Source organism: Gekko japonicus, unplaced genomic scaffold (assembly GCF_001447785.1).
Source record: "Gekko japonicus isolate JY-2015 unplaced genomic scaffold, Gekko_japonicus_V1.1 scaffold24, whole genome shotgun sequence".
NCBI classification, from domain to species: domain Eukaryota; kingdom Metazoa; phylum Chordata; class Lepidosauria; order Squamata; family Gekkonidae; genus Gekko; species Gekko japonicus.
In genome coordinates, this window is record NW_015164665.1 from 985,184 (window position 1) to 999,620 (window position 14,437).

The 14,437-nt window shown below is 42.5% G+C and overlaps 1 protein-coding gene across 1 annotated transcript in view; it reads left to right on the forward strand.

The window, feature by feature from the left end:
- The window catches only part of FAM160A1 (family with sequence similarity 160 member A1), a 128,728-nt gene that overhangs the window by 91,206 nt on the left and 23,085 nt on the right, over positions 1-14,437 (forward strand). The window contains 1 exon segment of the mRNA XM_015409042.1: positions 10,668-10,835. Within this exon segment, the coding sequence (XP_015264528.1) occupies positions 10,668-10,835 (168 nt within the window).

The following is a 14,437-nucleotide window of genomic DNA, read 5'->3' on the forward strand; positions in this document are numbered from 1 at the left end:
AGAGGGGGCATATAAAGCAAAGTTGGCTTATGAGTGGGAAGGAGAGGAGGAAGCAGGAAAAGGGGAGAGGCTATGGGGGTTTTCAGGAAAGGGAAAAACAGGTTTCCCAAGTACTTACCGTGATTCGGTGGGGGACGAAGACGTTTGTGCAGGATCATTCCTGCGGGGACAACAGATGTGCCGCACCATGCCATTGCCAGAAAGTGACGCCGGGCGATGCTCTGGCAATGGGGCCAGAAACTCGATGGTACCCTCGAGTTTTTACCATTGCCAGAGCGTCATCCAGTGTCATTTCCTGGCAACGGCATGGTGCATTACAAGGAGAAATATTCCGGCCGGGGAGCATGTGTCCCCCACCGGATTGCGGTAAGTACTTGGCAACCCTAGGGAAAAAGGATGTAGTGGGGGAGGGGGAATGACATGACCCTACAAGTCTTTGCAGGTGCCCCACTTGTTACGGTATCTTAGAACTTCAAGCATCATACAGAGTTTATACTTAGATATACTTACAAGTCTTAGCAGCATAGATCTCAACTTCTACTGGCTTTACCAAATTCAGTTCCTAGCAGGCAGCATACTTCCATATAAAACAAAGTGGGTAACACAGATAAGGAGCAGGGACATGGAGTAGGAGGAAGGAAGGATATGGTCTAAATGCAGAGGTCATTTCGGGGGGGAACGCGGGGGATCGCAGTTCCCCCGGGTGAGGTACGAGGGGCGGGGCACATGACGAAGCCCCGCCCCCTGCTTCTGGCCACCCTGCTTCCAGCCCTCATTCAGCCAGGAGGAAGCAGGAGAAGAGGGAGGGTAAGTTGCTTCTTCCCTGCCTCTCCCCACCCCTGCCTGCCTGGGGCCAGGGAGGGCCTTCGCGGGGCTTCCTTGCACTCCCACCGGCCTTGCAGGTCCACCGCCTCATGGGGCTCGGCAGTGGAGCTGCAAGACCGGCGGCAGCGGCCGGGACCATTGGGGGCGGGGTGTGTGGCCTTATGACACACTTCCGGTGATGTCAGGGGGTGTGGCCTTATGACACACTTCCGGTGATGTCGGGGTGTGGCATATGCTAATGAGTTATGCTAATGAGTTCCCCTAGCTCTTTTTCTACGAAACGACCCCTGTCTAAATGTATAGACTATATTTTATAGAAACACAGGCCATAGACCTCCTGACTATCTTCAACCAATCATTAAAGCTGTCTCTGAGGTAGATTCTGGATGAGAGCAAGTTCTCTCCCCCTCCCAGCTTCATCCAGCTGAATTGAGTTAGATAATTAGCAAGGCTTGAGAAATGTCCTTAAACAGCTAACCATCTAGGGGGTGGATGACACCTGCTGCTAAAGAACCAGAGAAAAGGGAAGAAAGGTTCCTTGGAACTTTCCTCTGAAGATGATTGGATTGCCAGCAGTTACAACTCAGGGAAATAAATGCATTTCAAATGAAGGCTTTTTGGACTGACATTTGTTGTGAGAAGGCTCTCCATAAGCTATAAAAGTGGTCTTCAATCCATTAATCAGATGGATCATGTAGCCACATCTACTTTTGTAAGGTGCTATAGAGCTGACACTTCTTTGGCAGAGCTTGCTGCACAAGGATAAAGATCAAGAGCGCCATACCTTCTGTCTCTCTTGGTGTACACGCACTGAGAAGAGCAGTGTAGTGAAGAGGTGAGTGAAGAAGAATCTTATTTTATCATAGGCAGGTTCAGATGCAGAAGCTCTTACTTCTCTCTTCCCCATGGCCAGTTCAGCATAGCCAACAAAGCTGGTCCTCCTCTGCTCAGTGCACGTGCATGTGGCATTGAGGCCTTCCGCACCTCTCCAAAAAAGCTGCTTCTTGTCTGGAAAGGTTAAGGACTGCTGAGCTAGAAGGTTAAGGAAATAAAGACTGGGGAGGGAGAAATAATAGAGAAAATAATAAAAACAAATGCGTGCATCAACCATTGGGTGGTGGGCTAAGGAGAATCCCTGAGCTTGTCCAGATGCGCTCAGATTGTACAGTTTCTCCCCCTTCTCCTGAGGTTCTGGAAATTCCCTGGACTTGTCTTTAAAGAAAATCCCTTTGGAAGTGTTTGCTTAGCTCCGTGTCAACTGCGACTAGTTTCTGTGAACAGGATTAAAGAGAGACTGGTAAACATCTCAATAAAAAGCTGTTTCCAAATGCTTTTGCTGGCAGCTGAGTGGACGTTACTGCTGAAATCGCTATCTGGGAGTCTTGCTGGTTGCTGTTGCTACTATTTTGTGTGTTCTTTTGAATCACATATGTCACATCAGGTACCTCTGGGCAGAGAGTGTCATTTATAAATACAGTTTGATGGAACTCATTAGAAAGCACTATGGGCAACAACAGCTGCTTAAGTGTTCAAGAGCAAGACTATGTCCAGGAGCACCCCCAGGCTGCATGCCAGATGGCTCAGACTGAGTATGAGTCACCAATGGAGCAGGAAGTCCCAGAACATCATGATAACCCAGACCATTTAAATGTAGTCTTCTTCAGTTGTGCACAATGGGCAAGATTCAGAGAACTGTAAAACTAGTTTGGACTTTGTTGTTCTTGGACAGCAGTTGTGTAACACACTGTCCTTGAAGGGCAGGTAGGCGCCACACAGCAATGGATATTTTGCTGTTGTAATTGTTGATCCGTTGTTTCTTCCTGTCCTGACAGGAAAATACAGGAAGAGAACGATGTACAAGGGTGTTATATCCAACAATATATGGATCCAGATTGAGAGAAAGGTTCTAAAGGGATTTGTAATCAAATAAAATAGTCACACATCTTTTATTTGGCTAGTGGAAGTTCCTTGCACGAGGCAAAGCCTCTCCTTAGAGAAGAAGAAGAAGAGCTTGGATCTATACCATGCCCTTCACCACCCAAAGGTGTCTCAGAGCGTCTTACAAACTCCTTTCCCTTCCCCTTCCCACAACAGGCACCCTGTGAGGTAGGTGGGGCTGAGAGAGCTCTTGACAGAAACTGATCTTTTTCAAGAACAGCTCTTATCAGAACTACGGCTTGCCCAAAGTCATCCAGCCAGGTGCAAGTGGAGGAGTGGGGAATCAAACCCGGTTCTCCCAGATTAGAGTCCGCGCACTTAACCACCACACTAAACTGGCTCTCAGTGGGTCAGTGGGTTCAATCCAGAAAAAGCAAGTCCCACTTATTGTGAGGGTTAAATGTGCTTCACTGTGTCATGTTCAGATTGATGAGCTTAGAAGTGCTGTGTCTGTAATATACACTTGGATGATTTAAGGCCAACAGTGAGCAGTATCACATTTTCACTGTTCAGGGAATGAAGTTTAAGATGTATACTGCATCCAGGCCCTCTTGGATCTGTCAAGGCCTGCCACAGTCACCATTTTTGTGCCATGGTGTGGCCACCCATGCTTTAGGATGATAGAAGGAGGACCTAATCCCACCCCAAGTTTGCAGTTGTTGTTGTTGTTCAGTCGCACAGTCGAGTCCGACTCTTCGCGAGAAGAGTTTGCAGTACTTTGTATTATTTACTTTTTTCTTTCTTATTAGTCTGTTGCTGGGTGTAAACAGTCTGGCCTGAGTTGCAGTCAGCGTAATCCCCCCCCCCCCCCCCCCCTTCTTTTTCTCCCCCCCCCCATTGCTTGCTTTAGCTGGCAAAGGAATTCCTCGGTGCATGCATTTCCGTTCCAAAAGCTTCTGTGATGAATGCCACTCTTGCAAGTAATGTAAAACCTTACATTCTCACATCTCAAAAATCTATATAGAATCAGCACTTACATATACAACAAATTTTCCATCACTGTTTAGTATTTTACCATGTGTGATATTTTATCATATGATGGAGTGCAAGAGGAAGGAAACTCTCTGTTCCTGCAAGCCCCTTTATAGACACTTAGGACTTGTGTGTGCATGAGGAGCTTTCCACATTTAATTTCTTAGCAGCTGCTTCCCTGTTTGATATCAGAAGTTATATTTTCCAGTAGCATCTTCTGATAAGCTATTGTGGAGCTTTTTGTTGTTGTTTTTGTTCAGTTGCACAGTCCGACTCTTCGTGACCCCATGGACCACATCACGCCAGGCCCTCCTGTCTTCCGTCGTGCTCTGGAGTTCGCTTAATTTCATGTTAGTTAGCTCGAGAACACTGTCTAACCATCTCATCCTTTGCCGTCCCCTTCTTCTTTGACCTTCAATCTTTCCCAGCATCAGGGTCTTCTCCAGTGAGTGCTCCCTTCTCATTTGGTGGCCAAAGTATTTGAGCTTCAGCTTCAGTATCTGGCCTTTCAGGGAACAGTCAGGGTTGATTTCTTTGAGGATTGACTGATTTGATCTTCTTGCAGTCCAAGGGACTCTCAAGAGTCTCCTCCAGCACCATAATTCAAAAGAATCTATTCTTTGGCACTCGGCCTTCCCTTATAGTCCAACTCTCGCAGCCATACAGTACTATTGGGAATACCATTGCTTTGACCATATGGACTTTTGTTGGCAGGGTGATGTCTCTACTTTTTTAATATGCTGTCTAGGTTTGCCATCACTTTTCTCCCAAGGAGCAGGCATCTTTTAATTTCATGGCTGCAGTTACCGTCTGCAGTGGTCTTGGATCCCAGGAACGTGAAGTCTGTCACTGCTTCCACGACTTCTCCTTCTATTTGCCAAGGAGTGATGGGGCTGGATGCCATGATCTTAGTTTTTTTTGATGTTGCATTTCAAGCCAACCTTTGTGATCTCCTCTTTTACTTTCGGCAAGAGGCTCTTTAGGTCCTCTTCACTTTCTGCCATTAGAGTGGTATCGTCTGCATATCTGAGGTTGTTGATGTTTTCCCCAGCAATCTTAATTCCAGCTTGTGATCCATCCAGGCTGGCATTTCGCATGATGTACTCTGCATATAAATTAAATAAGCAAGAGGACAATATACATCCTTGTCGTACCCCTTTTCCTATGCTAAACCAATCAGTAGTTCCATATCCTGTTCTAACTGTCGCTTCTTGACCCTTATACAGGTTTCTCAAGAGACTTGTGAGGTGGTCTGGTACTCCCATCTCTTTAAGGACCTGCCATAGTTTGTTGTGATCAACACAGAAAAAAGGCTTTAGCGTAGTCAATGAAGCAGAAGTAGACATTTTTCTGGTACTCTCTTGCTTTCTTCATAATCCAGCGAATGTTGGCAATTTGATATCTAGTTCCTCTACCTCTTTGAAACCCAGCTTGTACTTCTGGCAGTTCTCTATCTACTATCTACTGTTGTTAAAATAGCGTAGACAGAAAAAAACCCCTGTGAATGTGAAATCCTTATCGTCTGGAGGTTTCTTGTCTGCAGCCTGGAGGTAGTGTCTCTACCCTTCAGTGCTTTGAAGCACCAAGTACATTTCCCCCTCATGTTCCCTCACCTGCCTTCTCCTGGGAACAAGTAGAGGAAGAGCGATGGGAAAGAAGATTAGTAACCTAATTTGAAGGAGGTGCAGTGGTTGCAGCTTTGCTTTGTAAGTTAGAGGATATAATTGTACATTTTCCAAGTGTGGACCTGACAAGCAACATCTGAAGTCTTTTTTTTAAAATGGTCTTGGTGATTATTTCCAGCAGGCTTAAACTTTGTAAAGACTTCTGTGTATGTCTGAGAATGTGCCAATGAAAACATTTTTTAATTTGCATTTTTGGGTGCACATGTGCCTGGAAGTCATGATGACCTTTGGCTTCCCAGCCCTGGTATTTTCTGGAGGTCTCCCATCCAAATACTTGTTGGGTCAGCCCTGCTTAGCTTCCGAGACAAGATTCGGCTTGCCTGGGCTATCCAGGTCAGGCCCTAGTGAAAATTTTCAACAATTTATTTTCATTGGAGAAAGTGACAAGCTTAGCATAGGAATTCCCATCAGGTTTCTTTTAAAGTATAAAACCTATTGTCTGCATCAGGATTAGATCAGTAAGCTGGTTCAGGAACCAGATCCTCAAGACTTCAGGAGTGCAAATGTACCTCTGTGGCTCATAAATAATGCATGACTGAAGGCTGCAAATTTCAATAAGTGGAGGCTGTCAAATACAAGAGGTGGTGTTTTGTTTCCTCTGGTTTTATATATAATGTGAAGCTAAGCTTTAAGTTGAGAAGCCTATAGCAGTGACTGTAGAAGGTGAATTGAAGCCCCCTGTATATCTGAGGAAGAAATCAGTGATCAGGGACTCGTTTTTTAAATAAATATGACTTTTTCAAAATATAGAATTTAGACAAGAGTAAGAAAATATTTGTAGGTGTAGTGGCACATGGTAAACTTCCCAAAATGCTGAAGGTTTCTTAAGGACTGTGTTATAAGACATGAAGAAGGAGCATCTCCAAAGTGTGAATGTTTTATCCAGACTAGATTACTGTAATGTGCTGTAAGTGGGCTGCCTTTGAAAACAGTTCAGAAATGTCAGTTGGTCCAAAACACACCTCTAGGTTACTGGAATTGGTTACGGTGTGTGTGTGTGTGTGTGTGTGTGTGTGTGTGTGTGTGTATCACCCTGTGTTGAAAGATCTGCACTGGTCACCCATCTGTTTTCGAGCACAGTTCAAAATACTGCTAAGGCCCTAAATGTCTTGGGGCCAGGGTACTTGAAGGGCTGTCTCCTCCCATACCATCTAGCCTGCCAGTTAGGATGTGCGTCTCAATCCCCATGATCTATGCCACCGCCTTCAGGGGTGAGGTGGATAGCAGCTAGAGACAGGACATTTTCTGTGATGACACCTTCACTTTGGAACACCCTCCCCCTTGAGGCTCACCTGGTGTCTGTTTTATAATACTTCCAGGCACTAGGCCAATTTTTTTTTTAAAATCCAGAGTTTTAATTATGGGTTTTATCATCAGCTTTTTAATGGGTGTCTTCTGTTTTATGGATAGTTTTTATGCTGCTTATGCCCAATGGCTTGTTGTTAATATTGTGATGTGGTTTTAATTGTAAGCCATCTTGAGCAGGATACTAAAGAAGCAACAGAAATATCCTAAATAAAGAAATGGTTTTAATTGGTGGCTTTATGTCATGTGGAATATGAACAAGAATAGAGTCAGTGTTAAGGCCCTGTTTATATCACTGATGGATACACTAAGTGATTTTCATGACTGTCTTTAAAATACTTCATTAAAAATTTGTGTGGTGACCAATAGCTTGCTGCATACAGAGACTCTTTTTTACTGATTGACTGATTCAATTAATAAACCACCCTCCTCAGGGCGGTATACAACATGTACCAACAAAAACGTTTAATAAAACAATTAAAATAATACAGCTAGTCTCTAGCTTTTATTTTAAAAGATACAACACTTTTATGCAAATACCATCCTTCAGTGCGAATCCTCTTAGATTTTAGTGACAGCTTGGAGTTTTTCCTTTTTTATATATATAACTTTTTAATTGCTTTTTCACTACATACTACAAAGGGTAAGGAGTAAGGGAAAAACTAACCTAAAATACAAAGCTAGACAAGGATCATACTACAGTAGTTACATATAGGTTTTACCCAAGTCTTGATGCCTTCCCCACATTTAAAATTTAAGAAATGAAGGGTTAATAGATATTATTTCAGAGTCAAACTAGCACAAACATAATTATCCAAAATAGTTGCATCCTAGTAGTTTATATATTAACAAAAAGAAATCAGGCTTTCAGTATTAAGCTATTTATCATGTTTTCCCCCCCTGTGCTTGCTTTTGTCATAAGTCAGTCTGACTTGAAGAAAATTAAGATATTTAGGAACTGCTACTCCTTTATCAGAATCTGAGTCTTCTGAAGGACTGCCCGAGGTACTGCCACTGTTCCCAATCCTTGTTCGCTGTCTTCCTCCATTATGTTATTATCCCCTGCTTTTCCTTTTTCTTTCTCTGTTGCTTGATGCTGTTCCAAAAATGTCTTTGCTTTTGTAACAGAGTCAATCTTTTCTTTTTTTCTCTTTGTAGTTGAAGATAAGTCCTTCTGGCATTATCCATCTGTAGGGAGTGGAATTTTTCTGTAAAAAAGATGTCATATTTTTGTACTGTTTCCTCTTTTTTCTTACCTCAAATGGAATGTCTTTTAAAACTCTAATTTCTTCGTATTTGATTTTTAGGGTTATCCCATTAGTCGCTTTCAATATTGTATCTCTTGTCGACCTCTTGGAGAACTTAACAAATACTTTGCCAGGCAGTTTATTTTTCTTAATGAAGTCTGAATATGTTCGATACACCATATCCACATTGTTTTGTAGAAATTCCGCTTTAAGATCTGCCCTTAGCTCCCTTTTAAACAATCCCAGGCTGGTGTAGCCACGCCCTCACAGAGTTAAGATCGAATCATAATACAGAGATAACATCCAATAAACACAGTTCCCTCCAGCACAGTTCTCTTACATCTGATTGGTTACAATGAGCTTCAGCCAATGGTATTGTTTCAGATTAGAATCCTGGCTGAGGTTTCAAGCTTAACATTAGATTTCAGTGGTGAAGACACAACACTCAGGACATATGATGATTTTTCCATTTGTAGTTGTAGAAGCTGTCCTTTATCAGAGGTTCTCTCTTTTTCCACGCCCTCCAGTCTCTGATTTATCACATTTGTCTTAGCATCAACTTTTTTCAACGTTTTAACTGTTTCTTCTGTTCTTTTGCTGGTTTCTTTCAATTGCTTCTGAAGAGCATCAAAATTATTGTTGAGATTAGTCATCTGATCCAGCAGAGGGTGCAGTGCTATAGCTAACATTTTAGGGAAGTCGGTGGTTACTTCCGGTCTGGAGGCCAGCGTCGCTGAGCTGGCAGTTCCTGAAGAAGGTCCCCTCTTAGGCGCCATTTTATCAGCCCATTGTGTCATTGTTTACACAGAAAGAATAAGTTCTTTTAAGTCTCTGAAAATCTGTTAATTCATGCACTTTCTACTATTCCGCACACTACTTGGATGGATTAACATCTGTCAATCAAAATCGTCTCTCTGCCCCTCGTATTCGCTCTCCAGGTAACTTTTTCAGGGGTGAGATTGACTCCTCCCCCCTCCGCTACATCGACTTGGGGCTTTGGGGTGATTATCCTCTTGGGCGCTTGGCTAGTTTTGAAAGAGTGCTCACTCACGCTTCATTCCACGTGTCACTTCCAAAGGTAGGGAAAAAGCCCCTGAGCGCTGGATCACTTGCTGGCTCGGTCTGGCATGCGCCTCTACCTCCATTACTGGTCTCGCGGCGGCAGGACCTATTGGGGCAAAGAGGAGCCTCAATTCCTCAGCTGTCACCTCAGAAGAGGCATCCCTCACTCCCCAGGCTATGAGCTCCCTCTGGGGGCCCCCTCCCATCTACCCATTCACCGCGGTTATGAGCCACTCCCATCAGAGCACGATGGAGCGCACTTGCCAGTAAGTCACCAAAACCGGAAGTCCAGCTTGGAGTCTTTTCTTAAGGAAAAAGTACTTCTCATTTATCTTGTTACCTATAATAAAAAAGGATGGCTAATGCACCTTTTCATACAGGCAGATCCTTGCACATTTGTATCTGTAAAATGAAGCTTATCGTGCTCGTAAGTAGGTATTTTTTTGAAAAATGCTGACTTAGAGGGCTAAGGTTGGCTCAAGAATAGCTGTCAGAATAGTGACTTATTTAGCAAAATATTATACAGCACCTGCGGTATACAAGCCTGACCTAGACAGCCCAGGCTAGCCCAGTCTCATCAGATCTCAGAAGCTAAGCAGAATCGACCCTGGCCAGTATTTGTATAGGAGATCACCAAGGAATACCAGGGTTGTAACACGGAGGCAGGCACTGCCAAACTACCTCTTAATATCTCTTTCCTTGAAAACCCTGCGAGGTCGCCATAAGTCAGCTGTGACTTGACGACAACAAACAACAAATGATATACAAACATCCACTATGTGAGATTGAAGTGTGAGAGGAAACCTATGGCTAGTAAATACATTACTCCTGATGGCATTTAAGGACAAGTTAGTTTTACTCTGAAATTATGTGCTATTTGACAACAGTATACATTGGAAAGCTTCAGTTACTTGCTGGTCCATTTTCCATTATACCTACAAGTAGGACTGCCGAAAGCAAGAGATAATGGTGGCAGTTGCTTCTTGGTGTAGTAACCAGATGTTCAGTATAATGGTCCTGATCCAATTATCCAGTTACTGGAAGCACAGCCTTGGCTTTTTATGGCTGGCTGTAGAATAACTTGTGCACCCTTGCGATCTGTAGCAGAGGCACAGCAGGGTGGCATGTATGTTTCTGAGCTGTGAAATTGTGTTCATAAGTATTCCTTCCAATTTATGGTGGATCTGAGGCTTTCCCCCCCTTTTAACTCAGTACAGGAGTAGCAGAGATGGGAAAAATAAAGAAAAAATATAGTGGAGCAGGAGGATTTTTAAAATCAATCCTGTGTCTGTTTGTTATTTATAGAACAGTGGACCTTTTTGGTGTTTAATGTATAGCAACTAGAAAAGAGAATCTGGCACTGGAACACAAGGATTCTACAGTTATTTGGGGAATTGGGTGGATTGTTTAGTCTTTTTCTTAACATGGCAATGAGATTCATACGCTGTCATTACACTGTGTTATCAGACTAGCACAAAAATGTTGTTTTTAGGCCTTGCCTGCATTTTTAAAAACAATTTTTTTTTGCTGATTATAGTTTTATCCTGTTTGTCATTGTGGGGGCCATGTGAACTGTTTAACTGGTGTGGTGAGGTTGAAGTGGCCTATAATCTTCCTGTGGTTCCTTTTCTAGGTGACTGTAGAGGAGGTCATGACTACAACCGCATACTTGGATCTCTTCTTGCGGAGTGTTTCAGAACCAGCGTTACTTCAGATCTTTCTCCGTTTCATCCTGCTGCACCGTCATGAGAATGTACAGATTTTGGACACCCTCACAAGCCGCATAAACACTCCATTTCGGGTGAGATGCAAGTAATGGCATGTGGAATTGTTTCAGACAAGTGTGTCATTTCCCCCCATTTTTAATACTGATCTAAATCGTTCTGTCTTTCTTATAGAAAAATACAATATGTTTTTGCTGTAGACATCAAAGAATCCCCCCCCCAGAAAATAGTGGTTAAGTCTTTAATGGTGTCTGATAACTTCAATACCCATTCAGAGAAGTTTAGTAGTCCACACTTACTGCTGTACTCATATGCTGTAATAAGCCATATGAATGTTGACCTACATGCTCTGTCCTAGCTATCTCATACTTTGATCCCAGCATCTACACATACTTTTTGCCATGCACAGAACCTCTGCATTCCTGTTTTTAAACAATGTGTGCTCCAATGTAATCAGCATTGTAATGTGGCGCTTCTTAAAAGTCATCGTCTGTGTTTAATCTCTTTCTTTTTTTGCCCTTCTAGCAATCTTGAGAGGTTACTTATGTTTGTCCTATAAATAGGAAAATAAGGATGAGAGCGATGTGCTTAAGGTCAGCCTGGGACTCTCAATTCTTGTCATATTCATTTCTGGAGACCTAGAAAGCAACTTTCTATCTGAAGCTTGAATGATAAATTCTTAAGGTTTTTCTTCAGATTTTCTTGAAGTAAATTCTATTTTGGGAGTAGTCTTCCATGTAGTTTGGGTGTACATCTGTTCTTATTACATGATGCTTCAGTTCTTGTATTTGAGGAATATCTTGATATATGCCATCCAATCATGTTACCATATTCTACTACTGTATGGAATAGAGACAATTTTTAACTAAAACAAATATGAGTATTCTCAGAATTTAGAAGTCGTAATATCAGGTGCTCAACTAGTATCTGTTTCTGAGGTCTCTTTTAATATTCAGTTTTGTCCCTAATGATGTACTGCCTCTTGATGTATGTCAGGCACTAAAGCTGGCTCAAAAACTGAAAAATAATCCCATAGAAATACAATAACATTTCAACATATAAACAATTAAAATGATAAAAGCCACTGATGTAAAGAACAGTGAATCAAAGTGTAAGTAACCTTACAACCACCATAAGACTGAACTTTAATAGCAATGCCAGTGGTCATTTGGTGCGGTGTGTCTATGTAAGTGCAAGATAATCAACATTTATCTAGAGCTTTAAAAAAAAAATTATTGGCTACATATTTTGGACACTTTGAAATTAACCATGCGAACCTGCCAAGTCATTTTTCCCTTCCAAAAAGGTCACTAGTGATTTCACCTTTTCCCTGTTTAGTTAGAGATACAGAATGAAGTGGTCCTCCTGTCTCCAATAACAGAACAGTGTGTTGATGTAATGATGTTGCTTGATGTGCATTCAGTAATAATGCATGGTATCTATACTACCAGCTTCATCAGCTCCTTGTCTTTGCAGCATTAAATGCTTCCCTGTTATTGAAGGGGTTGCCAAGAGCCCCTTCTGAACATAATTGTGGCATGTTATTCATTAAGACACAGAAATAGTTAATAGCAGGCTGCTGTTTGCGAGCAGGTTAATCTTCAGTAGAAAGTGAGAAAAACACCTGCTTCACTCTGTATTCAGTAGGCTGCTCTTCTGACCTCCCCCCCACCATTTTGGCTGACTTGTATTCTCCATTAAAGAATGCATGAGAGAGAGACTCCTCCTGCATATAAAATGTAGAGTAGCATATGGCTAGCAATGCAGGTGAGCCCAAGTGATCAGTTTGTGCATCAAATTTGCGTGTTACGGCTGACATCTTGGGCCCAAGGGGAAAAAATCATTTTGAGGAGGAAGCGCATGCGTATACAGATACTCACTGCTGAAACAGATTAACTCCGAAAACTCCCAAGCAGCTTCAGTAACTAACAACTAATGTTGCTGTCTCTGCTGAGCCATAATTATCTGTTCCACAGACAGCGTGGGTGATGATATCAAGAACTCTCTAGCTATGAGCAACCAGGAGCTCAGCCAAAATGCAGATGTGCTGCTTGAATTATTTTTCTGCTGTGTAACTTAGCCAAGTGTAGAAAGCAGAGCTGCCACTTCCATCACTTTTCCTCAGCACAGAGCCCCATGATTATTAGTGCTGTGGTGAATTTTTTTCAATAATTGATGGATTAAACATAAAAGCACTTTTACACTTCTTGAATATGAAATATCTTTCTGTCCTATGAACAGTTTAAGATTTCACCTCTCATATTCCATTCAGATAAGTAGACTCCCTAGTGTTTTTCACAGTTTTCCTACTGCTGCCACTGCAGCCGTTACAATGCAGTGACGACAAGGCTTCCAGTTGGCAGATTTCCCTGTAGTTTGCCTGCCCAGTCACCTCATAGCAGCCATCTTCCTGACTTTCACCAGGTTTTTTTCCAAATTTTCTTTTAAAATAGCAATTGACTATTGTTACAATGATGTAGCAATCTGTGTATCAGGTTCTCTAATTCCCAGTTTTAATTTTTGAACAAAAGTAAGTCTTGAGCATGTTTCGTTATGAAGATATGCCTTTCCCATATCTCAGCACTGAAAGGGGAAGAGACTCACTTTTGTAAAAATAAAAGCTGGGAATACAGAAAACATGATACTCAGGTTGTTATGTCCAGAGCTTTTCTGTGACAGTGTTCACTGGTACTGAGTACTGGCAGCTTTGGGGGAGGGGGCTCTTCCAAACCCCGGTCCATGTGCACCAGTCTATCCCACTCAGAGAAAACAAGGGTGGAAGTGAACCCTCAGGTAAAGCCTAGTAGGAATCTGCAGAGGGAGGTAGGAGTTGGCCAGCACAACTCTCTCTGTGTGCACTGGCCCTCCCCCCCCCCCAACACTGATTATGTCAATTGCTGTTTTTTAAAAAAATCCTCCATTAATGGGGAGAAGACATGGCCACTGTGGGACAGGGGCAGGGAAAATGCCTGTCATTTGGCCAGGACTGGGAAAATCAAATCTTTCCCACCGACATGTCAGTTATCCAGGCCTTGCTGTGCTCTTTCCTGAAACTTCACAGCAAAACAAATTTGGGAAAGGTCAGAGAAAAGCTGGAGAAATCCTGGGAGGTGTATTAAAGCACTGTGATGTAATGTGGAAGCAGGAAACCCCCCCCCCCCCCCCCGGTAATAGCATAGAACCTGGAGCAAATAGCCCATGTAAAAACAGTCAGTGTTTGTTCAAATAATTTTAATCACTTTCCATTCTTCTAACCTATACATTCATAACGTTGAACCTCTTCAGCTGAGGATGGTAGCAGAGAAAGAACCAAAAGCTCATATACTAAAGAAGTCCACTGAAGATCAACCTTCACAAAAGCCCATTTAGCATCCTGTTAATCATAAACTTTGAGAATGACTTTTCATTCAGCTCTTATTTAGCTTCCATTTAATATTCCAAAACAGTGAAATAGGTCTTTTGTAAATGCCACAAATATTGCTGTGTCCTCTTCAGTTCAGTGGAGCGTGACTCTCTCTCCTCACACTCCTGCTACAGCCCTGAATGCAAGTTATAGAAGTACATCCCCACCCAATCTTAGGAAGCCTTGCACCTCTAAAAAACTGTGATAACACTCGAGTTCTTTTCTGAAGGAGGTCTTCTGCCATGTCAAACTATGTTGCAGAGATAACATTCCCAC